The 21726-nt window shown below is 43.3% G+C and overlaps 2 protein-coding genes across 2 annotated transcripts in view; one reads left to right on the top strand and one right to left on the bottom strand.

Moving 5' to 3' along the window:
• Positions 1–21726, top strand: part of LOC134655424 (CD109 antigen) — a 52903-nt gene that overhangs the window by 25010 nt on the left and 6167 nt on the right. Inside the window, exons 18-27 of the mRNA XM_063510891.1 lie at positions 2362–2585; positions 3206–3382; positions 6067–6249; positions 6741–6977; positions 10699–10883; positions 12151–12253; positions 12519–12704; positions 18775–18876; positions 19371–19557; positions 21264–21490. Coding sequence (XP_063366961.1) covers positions 2362–2585; positions 3206–3382; positions 6067–6249; positions 6741–6977; positions 10699–10883; positions 12151–12253; positions 12519–12704; positions 18775–18876; positions 19371–19557; positions 21264–21490 — 1811 coding nt within the window. The remainder of the gene's footprint in view (positions 1–2361; positions 2586–3205; positions 3383–6066; positions 6250–6740; positions 6978–10698; positions 10884–12150; positions 12254–12518; positions 12705–18774; positions 18877–19370; positions 19558–21263; positions 21491–21726) is intronic.
• On the bottom strand, positions 13375–18036 carry LOC134655287 (uncharacterized). Its single transcript, XM_063510738.1, has 5 exons — positions 17050–18036; positions 16335–16572; positions 14769–14945; positions 13928–14594; positions 13375–13499 (listed from the first exon to the last, which is right to left on the bottom strand). The coding sequence occupies exons 1-5, from the start codon at positions 17904–17906 to the stop codon at positions 13375–13377; spliced, it is 2064 nt and encodes a 687-aa protein (XP_063366808.1). The 5' UTR covers positions 17907–18036.

The following is a 21726-nucleotide window of genomic DNA, read 5'->3' as shown; positions in this document are numbered from 1 at the left end:
ACTCGTTGAATGCAAATGATACTGTGAACAACCATCATTTAGTATGATTAGCTTAACTTGCAACGCGTCGCTGGGGCTAGGCACCTGCCTCGAGGGCGGCTGCTACCAGCTCAGCAAGCGCTGCGACGGCGTCTATGACTGCGCCGACCACACCGATGAGGCCAACTGTGAGTTGACTTGTTGAATGCAAATGATACTGTGAACAACCATCATTTAGTATGATTAGCTTAACTTGCAACGCGTCGCTGGGGCTCGGCACCTGCCTCGAGGGCGGCTGCTACCAGCTCAGCAAGCGCTGCGACGGCGTCTATGACTGCGCCGACCACACCGATGAGGCCAACTGTGAGTTGACTTGTTGAATGCAAATGATACTGTGAACAACCATCATTTAGTATGATTAGCTTAACTTGCAACGCGTCGCTGGGGCTCGGCACCTGCCTCGAGGGCGGCTGCTACCAGCTCAGCAAGCGCTGCGACGGCGTCTATGACTGCGCCGACCACACCGATGAGGCCAACTGTGAGTTGACTTGTTGAATGCAAATGATACTGTGAACAACCATCATTTAGTATGATTAGCTTAACTTGCAACGCGTCGCTGGGGCTCGGCACCTGCCTCGAGGGCGGCTGCTACCAGCTCAGCAAGCGCTGCGACGGCGTCTATGACTGCGCCGACCACACCGATGAGGCCAACTGTGAGTTGACTTGTTGAATGCAAATGATACTGTGAACAACCATCATTTAGTATGATTAGCTTAACTTGCAACGCGTCGCTGGGGCTCGGCACCTGCCTCGAGGGCGGCTGCTACCAGCTCAGCAAGCGCTGCGACGGCGTCTATGACTGCGCCGACCACACCGATGAGGCCAACTGTGAGTTGACTTGTTGAATGCAAATGATACTGTGAACAACCATCATTTAGTATGATTAGCTTAACTTGCAACGCGTCGCTGGGGCTCGGCACCTGCCTCGAGGGCGGCTGCTACCAGCTCAGCAAGCGCTGCGACGGCGTCTATGACTGCGCCGACCACACCGATGAGGCCAACTGTGAGTTGACTTGTTGAAAGCAATTGATATTGTGAACAATACAATACAATTAGATTTATTCACTGATTCAGTTATAGTTCTGTTTTGTTTCTTTATCACTGATTTTGATTTTAACTAGTCAGGTTGTCGGGGTCTCTGACAAAAGCCTCCTCTAAAGTGTGAATAGGGTTTACAATCCGGATCCGAGATGAATGAAATTATCCGGATCTGGATCCGGATCCGCGGATATTCCCATACATTTCGAATCCGTCGTGCAACCCCTAAGTGTGAACAAGCATCATACTAAATAGTAAAACTTCATCATTATCTTTCATATCATCGTTGGCTTTAAGATTGTTATTAGTTTAAGTATTGATTATATTCTGGAAGGTTGAATTACGAGTCGCATTGCAAAACAAAAACTTATAAGCCAAACATCTGGTGGTCTATTCTAGTAACCATCCAAGGAAAATTATGCTATACATTCAGACATATTTGTAAAAAAAAAATTAATAGTGTTTTATGTGACAAGTACATAATAAGGGTTCTTTGACTCGACCTCGTCTCGTTTCGTAACTTAACGGATCTTGAATATTCAAACCTAATTATATTTTTTCTAAGACAGCAGCAGCAAACGCCTAAAATGATAAAAAAAATCGAAGTAATACTTATACAAAAGTAACTCACTTCTCTAGATATTTGCCTAGACGTTCGTCTTCTGCGACATAATATCAACATCGTTTTATCCAAGTTGGTCGTAAATAAATGATTTATTTAAGGTTTAAGATAATTATTTCTCAAAAGATTACAAAAATAATCACTTACTGAGAAATATATGTTTAAACTGAACACAAATTATTACTATCTGATTACTATACAAATATTTTATTTTATACTAGCGAGCGACCCGCCCCGGCTTCGCACGGGTTAACAAATTATACATAAACCTTCGTTTTGAATCACACTATCTATTAAAAAAAACCGCATCAAAATCCGTGGTGTAGTTTTAAAGATCTAAGCATACAGACAGACAGACAGGGAAGCGACTTTCTTTTATACTATGTACACTAATAATTCATTTGTGAAGTTAGCAGCCTAAATACATTTCTTTAAATTTTAAGTTTATTTGGTCTCTGTTGGATCAGATTTGATATATTTATTATTTGTGTAACTTATGTAGTACTTATTTTTGTTAAAAAACATTGTTTTCGTTAATTATTTTCAATTTTTATTAGGACGATTTAATTTGGTCGGGTTATCATGGTCAGCTAACTTTGGGCTGCTAACTTCACACCGGTAGTGATAACGTACACGGATTTGACTCGCGTGTCCATTCCCAGGCCACCAGGACAACAGCTTCGAGCTGTCCCACTTCCGCAAGTTCCGTTTCAACCGCGTGCAGCGGCAGTACGACAACGTGTGGCTGTGGCGCGACGTGAACATCGGGCCGCACGGCCGCTACGTGTTCACGGCGGCCGTGCCGCGCGCGCCCGCGCACTGGACCGTGTCCGCCGTCAGCATGTCGCCCACCAGCGGGCTCGGCATGCTGAATGAACCCGAACATGTTAGTAAAAGTCTAAGCGCCACTTGCACCAAACCAGTTACCCGGGGTTAACCGGTTAAACCGATAACCCAGTGTAAAATTGTACTGGTAACCATGGTAACTCCATGGTTTAACCGGTTAACCCCGGGATAGTCAATGGTGCAAGTGGCCCTAAATAAATAAAAATAAAAGTTTCGTTTTTGCTCTAAGTATAAGCATCTTATACCTTTAACACATTCAGCGCCAAAAACCCGACTATCGGGTCTTTTATGATTTCGTTCCCAGTCCGGACGTGTCGGGATCGTGGTACTATAGCTTTATATGACGAAATTTTTGGCCTGGCGCGGATGTCTTGTTTGGCTGGGTGGCAATGAATGTGTTAAACGAGCAATTCTTGTATATTTATGTATTTCGGGGATCTCGGAAACGGTTCTAAGGAAGGATTACGATGAAATTTGCTATATGGAGGTTTTCGGGGGAGTAAAATCGATCTAACTAGGTTCTATCTCTGGGAAAACGCGCATTTTGGAGTTTTTATATGTTTTCCGAGCAAAGCTCGGTCTCCCAGATATTTAACCCTTAATAAGGCATAAGTGTGTTGAATGTTGTTGTTTGTCCTATTACTATTTATTTATTTACAGTACGTGGGAGTGCTGCCATTCTTCATACAAGTGGAAGGCCCGGACCGTTGTCGCCAGGGCGAACAAGTTGGTCTGCGCGTGGTCGTGTTCAACTACCAGCCGCAGGCAGTCGAGGCGGTTGTCGTTCTGTCTGCTTCGCCTGACTACAAGTTTGTGCATGTCGAGGAGAATGGCATCGTAAGTATACCTGTAGAAGTTGACCGGGCTACTCTACATAGCAAACAGCAGTGGTTCCAGAGAGAGTTAAGAACCCTGAGGTACTCCACGTAAGAAACAACGACGGTTCCAGGGTGGCATAAGGACCCTGGGGTACTCCACATAAAAAACAACGACGGTTCCAGAGTGGCATAAGGACCCTGAGGTACTCCACATAAGAAACAACGACGGTTCCAGGGTGGCATAAGGACCCTGGGGTACTCCACATAAGAAACAACGACGGTTCCAGGGTGGCATAAGGACCCTGGGGTTAGATATGAGAGCCGCGCCGGCGCGCCGCCGCCGCCGACAAAATTTTCGCGCCGCCGCCGCCGACGCTGCGCTATCGGCGTGGCATCGGCGTGACCTTGGTAGTTACTACTACTTTCGGAATCAGATAATATATTTTTAATCGAGTTTAGATCATTAACGGCGCCACTTCGAGTAGTTTATAGGCATTCAAAAGGTTTTTTAGGCCCATATAATTCAAAAATATCGAAGGCAAATGCAAACTTATCTGTCTAGTAACCGCGCTACTAGTCTTGGGGAAACGAAATTATTTAATATCAATTTTAACATCAGTATGCTTGTAATAAACATACTGATTTCCTTCCATTTTTATTGTGGAACGTTCCACATTACAATTTATAAATTGTATATATACACTAGACATACGTCAATCACAGTGAAAGAATTGTGATCAACTCTGGGTAACGTGAGCTCGAACCCACATCTTTGGATTACCGATCCAATGCATAACTAATTTTGCCAGCTAACCATCCATCATTTACCGCGAATTTAACCATTGAAAGCATGGTTAAACGTTTTTAAAAGGTATAATATGGTGTTAATTTTGAGATATTAAGCGTTTCCACGTCCAAATGTCCGGCCGTTGGCTTCGCACGCAAGGGCGTCGGAATCGGGTCTCAATTAAACTTGGCCACTGTTCAAATTTAAAGCTTTGCTCTCTCGCAGCTCAATCTTTGGCCTTACATCGCTCGCATGGAATTAAGCCGCTATCTGAACCTGCAAGATTTTGGCCCTGTTTGGAGCTCAACTTTTGGCCTGCTTTAAAGCGCTTGTTTTGCTTGTTTTTGTCCTTATCCGATCTTAGCTCCATTGCAGCTCAGCCTTTGGCGTCGCCGTCGCACAAATGCGCCCGCAGGAAAGCTCCAGATCTTTAACACTATGGCTTCAGTCTTTATCGGCCTGCGCCCTCGCTCTGCTCTCTTGCAGCTCGGCCTCGCACAGAAGCGCAGCGCAATCGGCGCTCCAGGCATTCGGATTTTAGCCAAGCTTACACTTGGCGTTCGATTCTAAGCTGTATGCTTATGCTTACCTACAGCTCATCCTCTGGCCTCGTATTGGGAGGCGTCGAAATCAAGTCTTCGGTGTTACCATAAAGTAAGTATAGTAGTCTGTGGTGTTACATGGAGCTCGGCATTGGGCCTCACTTTTTGACATAAATCGGTTTTGTTGAATCGATATTGGTTAATGACGGAGCTCGATTTTCTTTGGACTGTCGACAAGACGTTTCCCTGATACAGTCAATCGGCAATTTTTAACTTGGCACAAAAGATAAGGGCCTTGCTAAGATCTTCCGGCCAGAGCCTCGCCAAGATTAAGTCCGCCTCTGATGCCGCGCGATACCGCTTATCCACAGTTTATACGATATCAATTTTATTCGTACCATTATTCAATAAATTACCCTTGAAAATAAAAAAACCGGCCAAGTGCGAGTCGGACTCGCGCACGGAGGGTTCCGCACCATCAACAAAAAATTGAGCAAAACAAGCAAAAAAACGGTCACCCATCCAAGTACTGACCCCGCCCGACGTTGCTTAACTTCGGTCAAAAATCACGTTTGTTGTATGGGAGCCCCACTCAAATCTTTATTTTATTCTGTTTTTAGTATTTGTTGTTATAGCGGCAACAGAAATACATCATCTGTGAGAATTTCAACTGTCTAGCTATCACGGTTCGTGAGATACAGCCTGGTGACAGACGGACGGACGGACGGACGGACGGACGGACGGACGGACGGACAGCGGAGTCTTAGTAATAGGGTCCCGTTTTTACCCTTTGGGTACGGAACCCTAAAAATGCATTTATTTCATAACTTTCTTACAGCAAAAACATGTTTTTTCGGTAAAATTTTGGTTTGAATTCTTTTTTCATTAATCGAAGGTGTTTCAAGGCCACGCCGCCGATTCGCCGCCGCCGCCGACCAATTTTGACCGGCGCGCCGCCGCCGGCTAAATGCCTATCGGCGCTCATATCTACCTGGGGTACTCCACATAAAAAACAACGACGGTTCCAGAGTGGCATAAGGACCCTGAGGTACTCCACATAAGAAATAACGACGGTTCCAGGGTGGCATAAGGACCCTGGGGTACTCCACATAAGAAACAACGACGGTTCCAGGGTGGCATAAGGACCCTGGGGTACTCCACATAAGAAACAACGACGGTTCCAAAGTGGCATAAGGACCCTGAGGTACTCCACATAAAAAACAAGCGTGTGGAGGTTTTCAATTATCTTTAAGTCTATCCTAGAACCTAATTAACTCTGTTACACAGTTGCAAATAAGCTATAGACAAACAGTCTCGCATTGAAAGAACTCTTGTAGAAGACATAGTATTACAAGATGTATTGTATTCCACCAGGTCCGCTCATACAACCCGCGCACATCGTTCGGCGAGCACCAGTTCTTCGTGTACATCGCGGCCGGTGACGCGGCCACCGTGCACGTGCCCGTCGTGCCCACCCGCCTCGGCGACGTGCACGTGCACCTGCACGCCTCCACGCTGCAGGGGCAGCATAAATACACTAAGAAGATTACTGTCGAGGTACGCTAGGCTACACAGATAAACATTGATTATAGCTACAAATTTGGTCAATGAATCTGATAGAGCTATACGAAGTGTCAAACGCTTCGCACGCATCTAAAAAAACATTCTTATTCTGAGACTAATTAGATTAGACAAAGAGCCTATTGGAAATCAAGTTACAACATCACCGTTACTTTGATTTAGGCACAAGATTTTATGAAACCGTTCTAGAAAATCTTAAGTGGTAATGATTTCAGTAAATTTTCCTTTAATCATTCATAATCAAATGCATTGTTTGACGACTGGTCTGGCCTAGTGGATAGTGACTGCCTGTGCAGCCGCGGTCCTGGGTTCGAATCCCGGTAACGGCATTTATTTGTGTGATGAGCACAGATATTCATTCCTGAGTCTTGGGTATTTTCTATGTATTTGTATATTATATACAAACTACTGTGGGACTTAGTCAATCTGTGTAAGAATGTCCTATAATATTTATTTATTGTCTACAGGCTGACGGCCTTCCACAACACCGGCACCAATCAGTCCTCCTCGACCTATCCAACCGCGCCTACGTCTTCCAATACATGCACGTCAACGTCACCGAAACACCCATCATCCCATACGAGGTCGACCGCTACTACGTGTTCGGCTCCAACCGGGCCAGGGTCTCTGTTGTTGGAGACGTGGTTGGTCCCCTGTTCCCTACGATGCCCATCAATGCTACGTCTCTATTGAGGTTACCTATGGTAAGTCATCTTAATATAAGAAACAACCGAGGGCCAAGAGTGGCTTGACAACCCTGAGGTACTCCACATAAGAAACAACAGGTGGTCCCAGCCAGAGAGAATCATCATTATTCTTATCAAATTAGCGTTGCGATCGATCATAAATATAGGAAGGCTAACATGCCTATTTATTATAAGCCATCTATGTTGACTACTCCACAATCACCTGTAGTATAGGGCTTATACTATACTAGATTGACTGCTAACATGTCCCCTTTATGCGACCACTACTGAATGAGCCTACAGTTCAGTTCAGTTTTACAATTCTTACGGATACCTACAGTTCTGACATTAGGCCTAACGAATTTGTACTTATTTTTACCGGTAAAGTAAAGCGAGAGTTCAACGCCTCGAATCAAACGCCTTCTAAAAGTCAATGTTCCATATACATATGAAAATGAAATATATTAATAAATATATAATGAAACTAGCTGTTGCCAGCGACTTCGTACGCGTGGATTTGTATATTGGTGGTTATATATTCTACATTAGCTTAGAACATTATGCAGCAAGAGATTGCGGTAGGACGGTTAATCATTTGTTAATTATTAATATTATACAAAGCATGAGACTTTGTCTTTCACAAACTACGAAGTTTCAAGCCCCTAACTGAATAAAATTGTCCTCGATATAATCCCTCTAAACCCCCTTAGGCCCACTTGCACCAACCCACTAACCCGGGGTTAAGCGGTTAAACCGTTAACTTAGTGTCAAATTGTACTGGTAACCATGGTAACTCCAGGTTTAACCGGTTAACCCTGGGTTAGTAGAATGGTGCAAGTCGCGCTTAGAAGATTTTCATGTCCTCTATTTAATAAAACCTACTACCTAACTACCTATTTACGAAGTTTGAAGTTCCTAGCTTTAAATAAAATTTGAACCCTATACAAACTTTCAACCCCTTTTTAACCATTTTAGGGGATGAATTGTTTAAAAGCTGAAATTATTTTTCTTGTATTCTAATAATATGCCTTCATATATATGCCTTTATACAACGATTCAAGTTCCGCACTCAAAAAAATGTTTGGCCTCCATACAAATTTTCAAACCCTTTTTCACCACCTCGAGGGATGAATTATCAAAATCTCTGAAATTCGTTTTCTTCTCTTTTGATAAAATACATTTTTACGAAGTTTCAAGTTTGTACCTTTAAATAAAATTTGAACCCTATACAAACTTTCATCCCCCTTTCGACCCTTTAAGAGATGAATTTTTATAAACGCTGAAATTACTTTTCTCGTACCTATTTTAATAATATACCATTTTACAAAGATTCAAGCCCCGCACTCACAAAAATGTTTGATCTCCATACAAAATGTTAACCCTTTTTCACCACCTTAAGGGATGAATTTTCAAAAACACTAAATGAGTTTTCTTGTCTTTTAATAAAATACCTTTTTTACGAAGTCTCGAGTTCCTAGCTTAAAATAAAATATACATATAACAAAATCCCTGATTCTATTAAAGACGTTGAAACTTATAATATATTTCGAAATAAACTCAAATCATGGTTAATTGCTAAATCATTTTATTCTTATCAAGAATTTATGGCATCTGACAATAGTGATACGACTGAGAATTAAATGAATTATTATTATAAATGAATTGACACTATTATTATTATTTTAATTGATAATGTATTGTAATGTCATCGGAAATATATTTGGATTATTCAGTGTAGAAATCAAAATTATGTTATGTTATGTTTTAAGGTAATTTTAAGTATTTAGTTTTTAAGATTATCATGCTATACCCTATTCAGGGTCCATGCTGTTACAATTTAAATGATTATAACACCTATATGTACCATGGATTGCAGTAAATAAGTGAAATGAAATGAAATGAAAATTTGAACCCCATACAAACTTTCAACTCCTTTTTAACCCTTTTAAAGGATGATTTTTTTTAAACGCTTAAATAACATTTCTAGTATTCCAATAATATGCCTCTGCACAAAGATTCAAGCCCCGCACTCACAAAAATGTTTGATCTCCATACAAACTTTCAACCCCTTTTTCACCACCTTGAGATATGAATTTTCAAAAACGCTGAAATTAGTTTATTGCCCGTTTAAAATAATACCTTTCTACGAAGTTTCAAGTTCCAATATTAAAATAAAATTATAACCCCATACAAACTTTCAACCCCTTTTTAACCCTGTTAGGGGATGAATTTTACAAAACGCTGAAATAACTTTTCCTGTCTTCTAATAATATCCCCAAATAGAAAGATTCAAGTCGCGCGTTCGAAAAAATGTTTGATATCCATACAAACTTCCAACCCCTTTTTCACCACCTTAGGGGATGAATTTTCAAAAACGCTGAAATTAGTTTTCTTGTATCTTAATTTAATACCTTTTTGCAAAGTTTCAAATTCCTAGCTTAAAATAAAATTTGCACCCATGCCTTTCTAAGAAGTTTCAAAGCATTTGTAATGGATTCAAACTTTCAACCCCTTTTTAACCCTGTTGCGGGATGAATATTACAAAACGCTGAAATTACTTTTCCTGTATTTTAATAATATACCGAAATACAAAGATTCAAGTCCCGCATTCGATAAAATGTTTGATATCCATACAAACTTTCAACCCCTTTTTCACCACCTTAGGGGATGAATATTCAAAAACGCTGAAATTAGTTTTCTTGTATTTTAATAACATATATTTTTACGAAGTTTCAAGTTCCTAACTTAAAATAAAATTTGAACTTCATACAAACATTGAACCCCTTTTTAACCCTGTTAGGGGATGAATTTTACAAAACGCTGTAATAACTTTTCCTGTCTTCTAATAATATCCCCAAATACAAAGATTCAAGTCCTGCACTCTCAAAAATATTTGATCTCCGTACAAACTTTCACCCCCTTTTTTACCACCTCGGGGGATGAATTTTTAAAAACGCTGAAATTAGTTTTCTTGTATCTTAATTGAATACCTTTTTACGAAGTTTCAAGGTCCTAGCTTAAAATAAAATTTGCACCCCAGGGCAAAGTTTCATTCCCATTTTTACCCCCTTAGGGGTTGAATTACCTAAAACGTCGCAAATACTTTTTTTTTTGTCATCGGCTATTATGCCTTTCTAAGAAGTTTCAAAGCATTTGTAATAGATTCAAACTTTCAACCCCTTTTTAACCCTGTTAGGGGATGAATTTTCAAAAACACTGAAATTACTTTTCCCGTCTTATAATAATATCCCCATATAAAAAGTTTCAAGTCCAACACTCACAAAAATATTTGATCTCCATACAAACTTTCAACCCCTTTTTCACTACCTTGGGGGATGAATTTTCGAAAACGCAGAAATTAGTTTTCTTGTTTTTTAATATAGTACATTTTTACAAAGTTTCAAATTCCTAGCTTAAAATAAAACTTGCACCCCATACAACTTTTCATCCCCTTTTTAACCCCCTTAGGGGTTGAATTTTTCAAAATCGCTTCTTATCTCTTGTACACTTTATAAATTCAACCTAGTGTGCAAATTTCAACTTTCTAGCTTTTGTAGTTTCGGCTCTGCGTTGATGAATCAGTCAGTCAGTCAGTCAGTCAGTCAGTCAGTCAGGACACTTGCATTTATATATATAGATAAAGAATAAAATATCTAACCTACATTCAAAATTTCAAACGGCAAATATCTATAACACTCACCACGGTAGAGGCGTATTTAACCCATCTAACTTATTCCAGGATTCAGCCGAACAGAACATGTTCAGCTTCGCCGCCAACATGTACTTCACACTGTACATGCGTCTCATCAACCAACGCAACCGGACCTTGGAGAAGGACGCGTTCTACCACATGAACATCCTTTACCAACGCCAGTTGTCCTTCATGAAGCCAGACGGGAGTTTCAGCTTGTTCCGAAGTGACTGGTGAGTACTTCATACTGTCTATCGATAGGATCTTGGAAAAGGGCTCTATTTACTACATGACCATATTGTACCAACGCCAAATGTCCTTTATGAAGTCCGACGGGAGTTTTAGCTTATCCGAAGTGACTGGTGAGTACTTAATACTGTCTATCGATAGGAGAAGGGCTCGTTTTACCAAACGTTTTGTACCAACGCCAAATGTCCTTTATGAAGCCCAACGGGAGTTTCAGCTTGTTCCGAAGTGACTGGTAAGTACTTCATTCTATCTATCAATAGGACGTTGGAGAAGGGCTCGTTTTACCGCATGAACATATTGTACCAACGCCAAATGTCCTTTATGAAGCCCTAGGGGAGTTTCAGCCAGTTCGAATTGCCTGGTGAGTTACTGGTTAACTTGGTGGTTAAAATTTTGGCACGTAAAAGTTTTTCGGAATTCTACGGAATATCCATGGTCTAATAAAACATGGTCTTCTCTTCCCAGAGTGTCACTTGCCTACGTCACAATAACATTGCCACTTTATTTCAACATAACATGTTACATGGGTACATTATATCTATGGTTAATAAGTTAAAATATTTCTTTATAATTTTATAATTTTCATTTATATGTATTTTATCTTAAATTTTACAATAACACGTCATTTTTAATTATTCGTTAACAATATCTTCCGATTCACGAAATAAATTTCAGACGTTCTGGTAATTCTGTTTACACTACTGGCAACACAGGATAGCGCTGTCACATTTGACAATCCGCCATTTTGTCCCTGACCGTCATCCTTGTCGAACGCGTGTTAATTTTTATTTCCTTCTCGCTCAGTGTCAGCAGTCGCAGTGTTTTCCAAACTTTTCACGTCGTAAGTTTGGTAATTAATGTTTTGTTACGAAAATGGTTGGCTGCTCTATTCGGAACTGTAAGAGTAGGAGTGAAAAGTGCAGTATAGATTTGTTTTATTTTACTGTTTCTACATGAATAACTTAAAATTAATGCCGTTAAAATAATTTTCACCGTTGGTTAAAATTTTCCCACATTTTAAAGTTTGAGAACCTGTAAACAGCATGATGACGTCGGCAAGTGACAGTTAGGTCATTCGCGAATCTCGGAAGAGAGTACCAGGCGGAGTATATTATTATACCATGGGAATATCATTTTATATTTTACCCTTAGCAGGTGAAAAAAGTCCTCTTGTGCGTGAAGTCTGTGCCCTGTGAGGGACGTATATAGGTTCGTTTGTTCCAATATTTGATCAATTTCTATTTTGAACAGGAACCAATCAGCTTCGAGCGTGTGGCTGACTTCGTTCTGCGCCAAGATCTTCCAGGACGCCTCCTTCAACGAGTGGGAGAACTTCATCTACATCGACCCGGATGTAAGTATGACATTAAAGAAGTAAATTAAGACAGCTTCTCGATACAAGTCTAGTCTCCATTTTCCTCCCTGGATATTGACATTATGGAAAATATTTTTACACAATTTATTGTATACCTACTAACAATAGATATGTTCCCTTCGTTTGAGTTTTATTTTTATTTTTTTGGGTATTATAGGAATTGCTTCTACATCAAAGTGCCTGTGGCGCGAATTTTAAACCTTTCTAGAAGCCTTCAGAAATATATTTCTCTTCCATCTTTTAGGTAATCTCGCAGGCGGTATCCTGGGTGCTCGAGCACCAGACCCCGGCCGGCGCGTTTTATGAGGTCACGTGGATGCCGGACCGCAACCAGAACTCCACCATCGACGTGCCCAAGGACAACCCGAAGATACGGGAGATGGTGGGCATTGGAGGGGTCAGGGACGTGTTCGGGTCTACTGCAACTGAGGTCAGTGACTATATTCCATCATTCAGGTGATCACGCAAGTGTCATGTCATGGGTGATGGAACACCAGACGTTCTACGAGGTCACGTGGATGCCGGATCGCAATCAGAACTCCACCATCGACGTGCCCAAGGACAACCCGAAGATACGGGAGATGGTGGGCATTGGAGGGGTCAGGGACGTGTTCGGGTCAACTGCAACTGAGGCCAGTGACTATATTCCATCATTCAGGTGATCACGCAAGTATCATGTCATGGGTGATGGAACACCAGAGCGTTCTACGAGGTCACGTGGATGCCGGACCGCAACCAGAACTCCACCATCGACGTGCCCAAGGACAACCCGAAGATACGGGAGATGGTGGGCATTGGAGGGGTCAGGGACGTGTTTGGGTCTACTGCAACTGAGGTCAGTGACTATATTCCATCATTCAGGTGATCACGCAAGTATCATGGGTGATGGAACACCAGACGTTCTACGAGGTCACGTGGATGCCGGACCGCCACCAGAACTCCACCATCGACGTGCCCAAGGACAACCCGAAGATACGGGAGATGGTGGGCATTGGAGGGGTCAGGGACGTGTTCGGGTCAACTGCAACTGAGGTCAGTGACTATATTCCATCATTCAGTTGATCACGCAAGTATCATGGGTGATGGAACAGCAGAGCGTTCTACGAGGTCACGTGGATGCCGGACCGCAACCAGAACTCCACCATCGACGTGCCCAAGGACAACCCGAAGATACGGAAGATGGTGGGTATTGGAGGGGTCAGGGATGTGTTTGGGTATACTGCAACTGTGGTCAGTATTATGGTATACGGGGGTTGTTTAGGGGATGAAGTAACGGAACACGGCGTCGTTCATACGGCGTTTATTACAGAACTGATTTTTGGATTATCTACCCACCTAACATTTACATACCTAGTTGCGTCTACCCCCAAGTACATATACCACACCCTTACACTTAAATTATGTTATACCTAAAGACTTAACTTATTTAACCCTTTACCGCATACTAAGCCATAGGTATATGGCGGATACGATATTTAATTATTTAGATTGTAATTTTAATTAATTAAGGCTATTAAAGTTCTAATTTAAATGGATATTTTTTTTTTACATGCCGTAAGGGGTTATTAACACTTATTTAACTTATTTAATACAATCGATAAGTAAGAATATAAAAATAAATAGTGGCAGTCCACTAATATAAAAGAGGATCACCGTAATGATCGACCGGTGGTAAATTCCGACGAGGCCTCTGCACTGACGGCGGCACGGGTGGTATCGGTGGTTGGGTGATTCCAGGATGGTCCATCGGACCAGGCCACGCCAACGCGGAAACTGGTGATCGCGCTCTAACTTGATCTACATGCCTCTTAAACCTAGTTGATAAATCGTTTTCCTTTACCACTAACACAGTCCTAGAACCTATCAAGCTATCCACCTTCCCTTTAAGCCATTTCTCCCCCGAGCTGTAATCCCTAAACCACACAAGATCTCCTATCCGGAACGCCCTATCGGTACCCCCCGCCTGCTGCACCTGCCTTTCTTGTGCCGCCTCCACACGCTGCTCGAGCCCGCGACCAGGCCGTAACATGTCCAGACGGCAACGCAATGCCCGCTTTTGGAGAAGCATGGCCGGTGTTTGTCCCGTTGTGCTGTGGGGAGTATTCCTATATGCCATCAAATATTCCTGAAGAGCCTCTTCCACATCTACTTGATCTCTAACTGCCTTTTTTAGCGCCCTTTTGCACAACTTAACAGCTGTTTCGGCGGCCCCATTTGATGCCGGGTGGTATGCGGGTGTAAAAGTATGAGTAATACCATAATATCGCATGAAGGTATCCACCTCCCTGCTAGTAAATGGAGGCCCGTTGTCCGAAACTACCTGTTTAGGAACGCCAAAACGTGCAAATATCTCCCTTAGCACTTTTAGTACTGCCGCTCCTGTAGTGGTTGTCATTAAGAAAGCCTCTATCCACTTAGAAGACGCATCTATTAAAATCAAAAAAGTTTTACCATGCCACGGACCCAAAAAATCGACGTGCACCCGCGTCCATACCTCCCCGGGGTACTCCCACGGCATAACCGGCGCGCGCGGCGGCGCCGGTGCCTCCGCTGCGCACGTGTGACAACCCGCGCAGCACGCCTCAATGTCGGCATCAATACCGGGCCACCACACGTAGCTTCGGGCCACGGCCTTCATTTTTACTATCCCTAAGTGTCCTACATGTAGTTCCTGAAGGATTTGTTCCCTAAGCACCGGTGGAATAATAATCCTATAACCCCACATAACGCAACCAGAGTCTAAGTATAACTCGTTCTTTCTTATGAAATAGGGTTGCAAATCGGCGTTTGAGTTGTGGGAGGGCCACCCTGACTGTAAGTATAAAATGATTTTACTCAATAATATATCTTTCTTTACCTCCTCACAAACCTGTTTGTGAGTGATAGGTAAAAAATCATTAACAAAATTAAGGTAAGTGCACTCCGGTTGTTTCTCCCCAACGTCCCCCTTGTGCGGCAACCTCGACAATGCATCGGCGCCATTTTGACTGGTATTAACGTACTGTATATCATAGTCATAACCCGAAAGTATCACCGCCCACCTTTGCATTCTCGAAGCCGCCATCACGGGTATACCCGACTTTGGGCCAAAAATAGCAACGAGAGGCTTATGATCTGTCTTAAGGAGGAACTTGCGGCCATACAAATAATGATGGAATTTCTTCACACTAAAAATTATAGCTAAAGCTTCTCGATCTATTTGGGAATATCCGCGTTCTGCCGCGTTAAGTACCCGCGAAGCGTAAGCAATCGGTCTTTCACTTCCGTCCGGCATCAAATGGGAAATGACCCCGGCTACCCCCACGCTACTCGCATCCGTGGTCAGTACCACCGGTAACCCCGGGGAATAGTGCACTAATACGGTACTACTTGCCAATAATTTTTTTACCTCGCAAAATGCGTCCCTGCATTGTTCGGACCACTCAAATTTTACTCCCTTTCTTAGTAACGCATACAGAGGTGCCAACGTGGAACTTATATTTTTAACGAATTTCGCATAATACATGACCATACCTAAAAACGCTCGCAACTCTGTTGCGCCAGTAGGAGTAGGTACCTGCTCGATAGCTTTTATTTTGTCCGGATTTGTATGGATGCCCTCTTTATCCACTACATATCCTAAATAAGTGACCGACGTGGCGAAAAATTTGCATTTCTCTTTTTTAATTTTTAAGCCAAACTTCTGCAACCTACCTAGCACTTTATGCAATGTTTCTATGTGCTCTTGGTCATTCGTTCCCGTCAAAATAACGTCATCTAGGAACACTCCTACTCTGGGAAGATCGGCAAACATCTGTTCCAGCTTTCGCTGGAAAATGCCAGGACTCGCGGACAATCCGTAAATTAACCTATTATACCTATACAACCCTCGATGTGTGTTGATAACTGTATAAGCTCTAGAGCGCTCATCCAGAACAAACTGGGCATATGCCTGAGACAAGTCAATTTTGGTAAACTTTTCCCCTCCATTTAGCTTGGTTAATAAATCCTCTACTCTCGGTAATGGAAAACGATCTATCTCCAGGCATTTATTAAGCGTAGACTTAAAATCTCCACATACCCTAATGGTTCCGTCCGTCTTGACGACGGGTACGATCGGTGTGGCCCAGTCCGACGAGTCTACCGGCGTGATGACGCCGTCGCGCTCCAGCTGCTCCAGCGCGCGCTCCACCGGCTCGCGCAGCGCGTACGCCAGCGGTCGCGCGCGCAGGAACACGGGCCTCGCGCCCTCGCGCACCCGCAGACTCACCTCGCCACCCGTGTACCGCCCGAGCCCCTCCGCAAATACTTCACGGTATCTGGAATTAAGTTCATTCAAATCAAATCGTGCAGTGACCTCGACGTCATGACATGACAACTCTTCCAATTTGAACCCTAACTCACGTAGCCATCTCCTCCCTAATAACGGTTCTTTGCCTTGATCTACTACATACAATTCCAATGGTTTGCATACATTTTTAAACCTGACATTTACTAAAATTTTTCCTAACGGTTGCCTTTTCTCATTGGTATAATAACACATAATAATATCACTATTATGCAATGGCAAATGGGAAAACAATTTTAAATACAAGTCCCCATTTATACAAGAAATGGCACTTCCTGTATCAACTTCCATTTCGACTAATTTTTCCTCTAATTTAATTGGCAACATGAACGGTTTACACTGGTAAATATCGTTTACATTAAAAACATTGAAATGTACCTCATCGCTGAAATCGCTGTTTGCTTCGTCTTGAACGTCATTCTTGTGTGTACTAACGCTCATTTGTAACCTAGGACACATCTTCTTCAAATGCCCCGGCTGATTGCACACGCGACAAACATAATTTGCAAATTTACAACTCGATGAGTCATGCGGCCGACCACAAACACTACATTCCGGCCCCGATGAAGTGCGTGGTGCTGTTTGTTCGTTACGGCGCCAACCTCGAGGTGCCTGGTCCTGGCGCCTGGACCCCGAAGGTTGCGGCGCGCTGTTACCAGGCCGCGTCTCCTTGTTGTTGGTCGCTCGGTATGACGTCATCGCTCTCCTGCCGCGCCATGATTGCTCTGATACCGCATGACAACCACTCGACGTACTCGGGCTGCCTTCCAAGCCTTTTGCCCGACCCTCCACTACTGCCGCTGCGTTTGTCTGCGCTGCCTCCATCGCTACCGCCACTTGTAATGCCCGGTCAAACGAAATATTATCTTCGGTAAACAACCGCTGCCGTATTGTTTCATCACAAAGCCCACACACTAGCTGATCTCTTAAACTTTCTGTCAGCTGGGTCCCAAAGACGCAATGCTTTGCTAACTTTTTGAGTTCTGCAACAAAATCCGCAACCGATTCGCCAGTCTTTTGTTTCCTGTTACGAAACCGGTATCGCTCTGCTAACAAACTCGGTTTCGGTTGCAAATGGCCGCTCATCACTTTCACTAACTCCGCGAATTTTTTACTTGCCGGTTTATCGGGTGTACACAGGGTTACTAATAGCTCGTAGGCTTGATTTCCCATAACCGTTATCAACGTAGGCACTTTGTGTTCTTCCTTTGTTTCGTTGACAACGAAATATTGCTCCAACCGCTCCACGTAAGTCGACCAGCTGTCCGACTCAACATTAAACACTTCTAATTTACCGATGGCCATATTTACTTGTAAATGACACTGTTAAACTTCGCGTAGACTCGAAATCGTCGCCAATATGGTATACGGGGGTTGTTTAGGGGATGAAGTAACGGAACACGGCGTCGTTCATACGGCGTTTATTACAGAACTGATTTTTGGATTATCTACCCACCTAACATTTACATACCTAGTTGCGTCTACCCCCAAGTACATATACCACAAGTATATGGGACCGTACGCGTTGGAGGGTCTGCCATCTTGTAACCTAAATCGGAAACTTAAACTTAACATTGACACTTTACGCCAAAGCAGGTGCTGCCTCCTACAGTGCACGCACGCTCGCTTGTTCATTGGATGTTCTGTCATCTTGTGGCCTAAATCGGAAACTTAAACTTGACATTTACACCTTACGTATGCCAATAACCAAGGGGCTCCTGCCCCCTACAGTTCATGCACGTTTCCTATAAGTTTATTAAAAGTGGATATTTAAATAATGCAAACCAAAAAACCATGTTTCAAAGATTCTAGGATTCATTTATTTCGTCATCATGGGTTACATAAGGTGTCAGTTTAGGTAATAGGTCCATGGTCAGGTGTGGCTCACTCCGCGATTGCGTCGCGTCGCTACAAGTACCTACAAGGACATGAGGCCCACACCAATATTGGTGTCTAGCCATAGTAGTTGCCGCGCAGCGCTATGGAACGGACGCCTGCTCGCGCTTGCGCCACCTAGCGGTCATATTTGTCGTAATAAACGCGTTTTGTTAGAGAGTGAATCTTCTGTACCTAGTACTATTATTTATTCTGTGCCATGGTGGGCCTTTCGGCGTACGACATAATGTGACTCTGTCATTCCGCCAATTATTTAAACAATTATATTTGTTCTCAGATAAACAACACAATAATACTACAACGGAACATCACGTTGACTGCTCAAGTAGTCATCACTCTCGAAACCGTCAAGAACCTCAAGGACATTGGTGTCAGAGAGGTAAGAGTCAGAAGAAACAGAAAAAGAAATTAGCTTGAGCCAGTTTTTGAACTATTTTTGATTTTACTCTTATGGTGAACCTTTTGGTTAAGTACGTATTTTTCCCATAAACGGTGTTTTTAGTATTTATAGAAAAACCCCAGATCTAGAATTAAAGCTTACGCTTATTCTAGATCAGAAAAATCGGCCGCTGACTTCGAAATCTCACGTGATTTGTGAATTTTGTGATAATTTTTTTGTTTTTTTTTTTAAAACAAAACTTCCGTGAGACAAAGACATAGTAAATATATTAAAAACGGGTCACTCACGTATTTTAAGCCGACAAACGCCGCCGCCGTCTGCGCCGGTCCGTCACCGTAAACGCAAGCTCCTGATGACACTTCTCGGTACGAAGTGAAACATGTCGAGCGTTTGTCGACTTAAAATACGTGAGTGACCCGTTTTTAATATATTTACTATGTTTTTTTTTGTATTGAACGTGGTGTTGCCCCCAGGGTCTCTCGGCCCGCGTGTCGCAGGCGCAGCAGCGCGCCGTGTCGTGGCTGGAGCAGCACCTGAAGCTGCTGCAGGAGTTCGGCGACCCCTACTCCATGGCCGTGGTGGCCTACGCGCTCACCGTGGCCAAGGCCTCCAGCTCCGAGCACGCCTACAAGCTGCTCAGGGCCTTCCAGCGAGCTGAAGGTATGCATACAGGGCCAGGGTCTGGAACGCCTGGAAGCACTGCACTCTCTCAGCTCGGCCTTCGGCCTCGCGTACTTGGGCGTGCTTGCGGGCCGCTCCGCGCCTTCGGCCCTATGCGGAGCCAAGGCACGCCTACGGGCTGTTCAAGGGCCTCGAGCGAGGTGAAGGTATACATACCTACAGTACCAGGGTCTGGAACGCCTGGAAGCACTGCACTCTCTCAGCTCGGCCTTCGGCGTCGCGTACTTGGGCGTGCCTGCGGGCCGCTCTGCGCCTTCGGCCCTACGCGGAGCCAAGCCAAGGCACGCCTACGGGCTGCTCGAGGGCCTCGAGCGAGGTGAAGGTATACATACCTACAGTACCTGCACTCCCGCAGCTCGGCCTTCGGCCTCGCGTATTTGGGCGTGTCTGCAGGGCGCTCCGCGCCTTCGGCCCTATGCGGAGCCAAGGCACGCCTACGGGCTGCTCGAGGGCCTCCAGCGAGGTGAAATAAATATTATAGGACATTTTTACATAAATTGACTAAGTCCCATGGAAGATCAAGAAGGCTTGTGTTCACTCACTTATACAAATATAGACTTAGATAACGATGTATATAATACATATACACATGTGTGGAATATGACTGTATGACATGTGTGGAATATGACTGTATTTAGAATTATGTTTTGAAATATAATTATGTATGTAATAACATAAACAACATAAAGTAACAATAAAATAACCTAAATAAAATTAAAACTACATACATATATATAACTTAAATACATAGAAAACATCTATGACTCAGGAACAAAATCAGTGCTCATCACACAAATAAATGCCCTTACCGGGATTCGAACCCAGGACTATCGGCTTCACAGGCAGGGTCAATACCGACTAGGCCAGACCAGTCGTCAAATACATCATCATCTATTGGTATCACTACATATATAATATAAAACAAAGTCGCTTCCCGCTGTCTGTCTGTCTGTATGTATGCTTAGATCTTTAAAACTACGCAACGGATTTTGATGCGGTTTTTAGGGTTCCGTAGCCAAATGGCAAAAAACGGAACCCTTATAGATTCGTCATGTCTGTCTGTCCGTCTGTCTGTCCGTCCGTATGTCACAGCCACTTTTCTCCGAAACTATAAGAACTATACTGTTGAAACTTGGTAAGTAGATGTATTCTGTGAACCGCATTAAGATTTTCACACAAAAATAGAAAAAAAACGATTAATTTTTGGGGTTCCCCATACTTCGAACTGAAACTCAAAATTTTTTTTTTCATCAAACCCATACGTGTGGGGTATCTATGGATAGGTCTTCAAAAATGATATTGAGGTTCCTAATATCATTTTTTTCTAAACTGAATAGTTTGCGCGAGAGACACTTCCAAAGTGGTAAAATGTGTGTCCCCCCCCCCTAACTTCTAAAATAAGAGAATGATAAAACTAAAAAAAATATATGATGTACATTACCATGTAAACTTCCACCGAAAATTGGTTTGAACGAGATCTAGCAAGTAGTTTTTTTTTAATACGTCATAAATCGCCTAAATACGGAACCCTTCATGGGCGAGTCCGACTCGCACTTGGCCGCTTTTTTTTAATAGATAGTGTGATTCAAGAGGAAGGTTTATGTATAATTTGTTAACCCGTGCGAAGCCGGGGCGGGTCGCTAGTAATTTTATAACGCACCATTACATAGATATATGATTCACAGGTGGACTAGTATACTGGGGCAAAGAGCGCGTCCCGCAGCCCCCCTTCAAGATGGAGAACCAGAAGCCGTTCTTCCTGCCGCGGCTGCCGTACAAATACGACTCGTACAACATCGCGGCCACCGCGTACGCGCTGCTCGCGTGTATGGACCACCAGGACGACAACGAGGCTATCGTCATGTGGCTCAACTCTATGAGGCTTACGGACGGGGGCTGGGCTTCCACTCAGGTAACATATAGTAAACCTTAACGCAAAGGCATAAGGTGCAAACTCAGAGGGTGTTGCTGTTTGTATGTGTTGGTATAACATCGCGGCCACCGCGTACGCGCTGCTCACGTGTATGGACCATCAGGACGACAACGAAGCTATCGTCATGTGGCTCAATTCTATGAGGCTTACGGACGGGGGCTGGGCTTCCACTCAGGTAACATACAATAGTAAACCTAAACCTTATGGCAAAGATA

This window comes from Cydia amplana, chromosome 16 (assembly GCF_948474715.1).
Source record: "Cydia amplana chromosome 16, ilCydAmpl1.1, whole genome shotgun sequence".
Taxonomy (NCBI): Eukaryota; Metazoa; Arthropoda; class Insecta; order Lepidoptera; family Tortricidae; genus Cydia; species Cydia amplana.
This window is presented reverse-complemented; position numbering and strand designations above follow the sequence as displayed.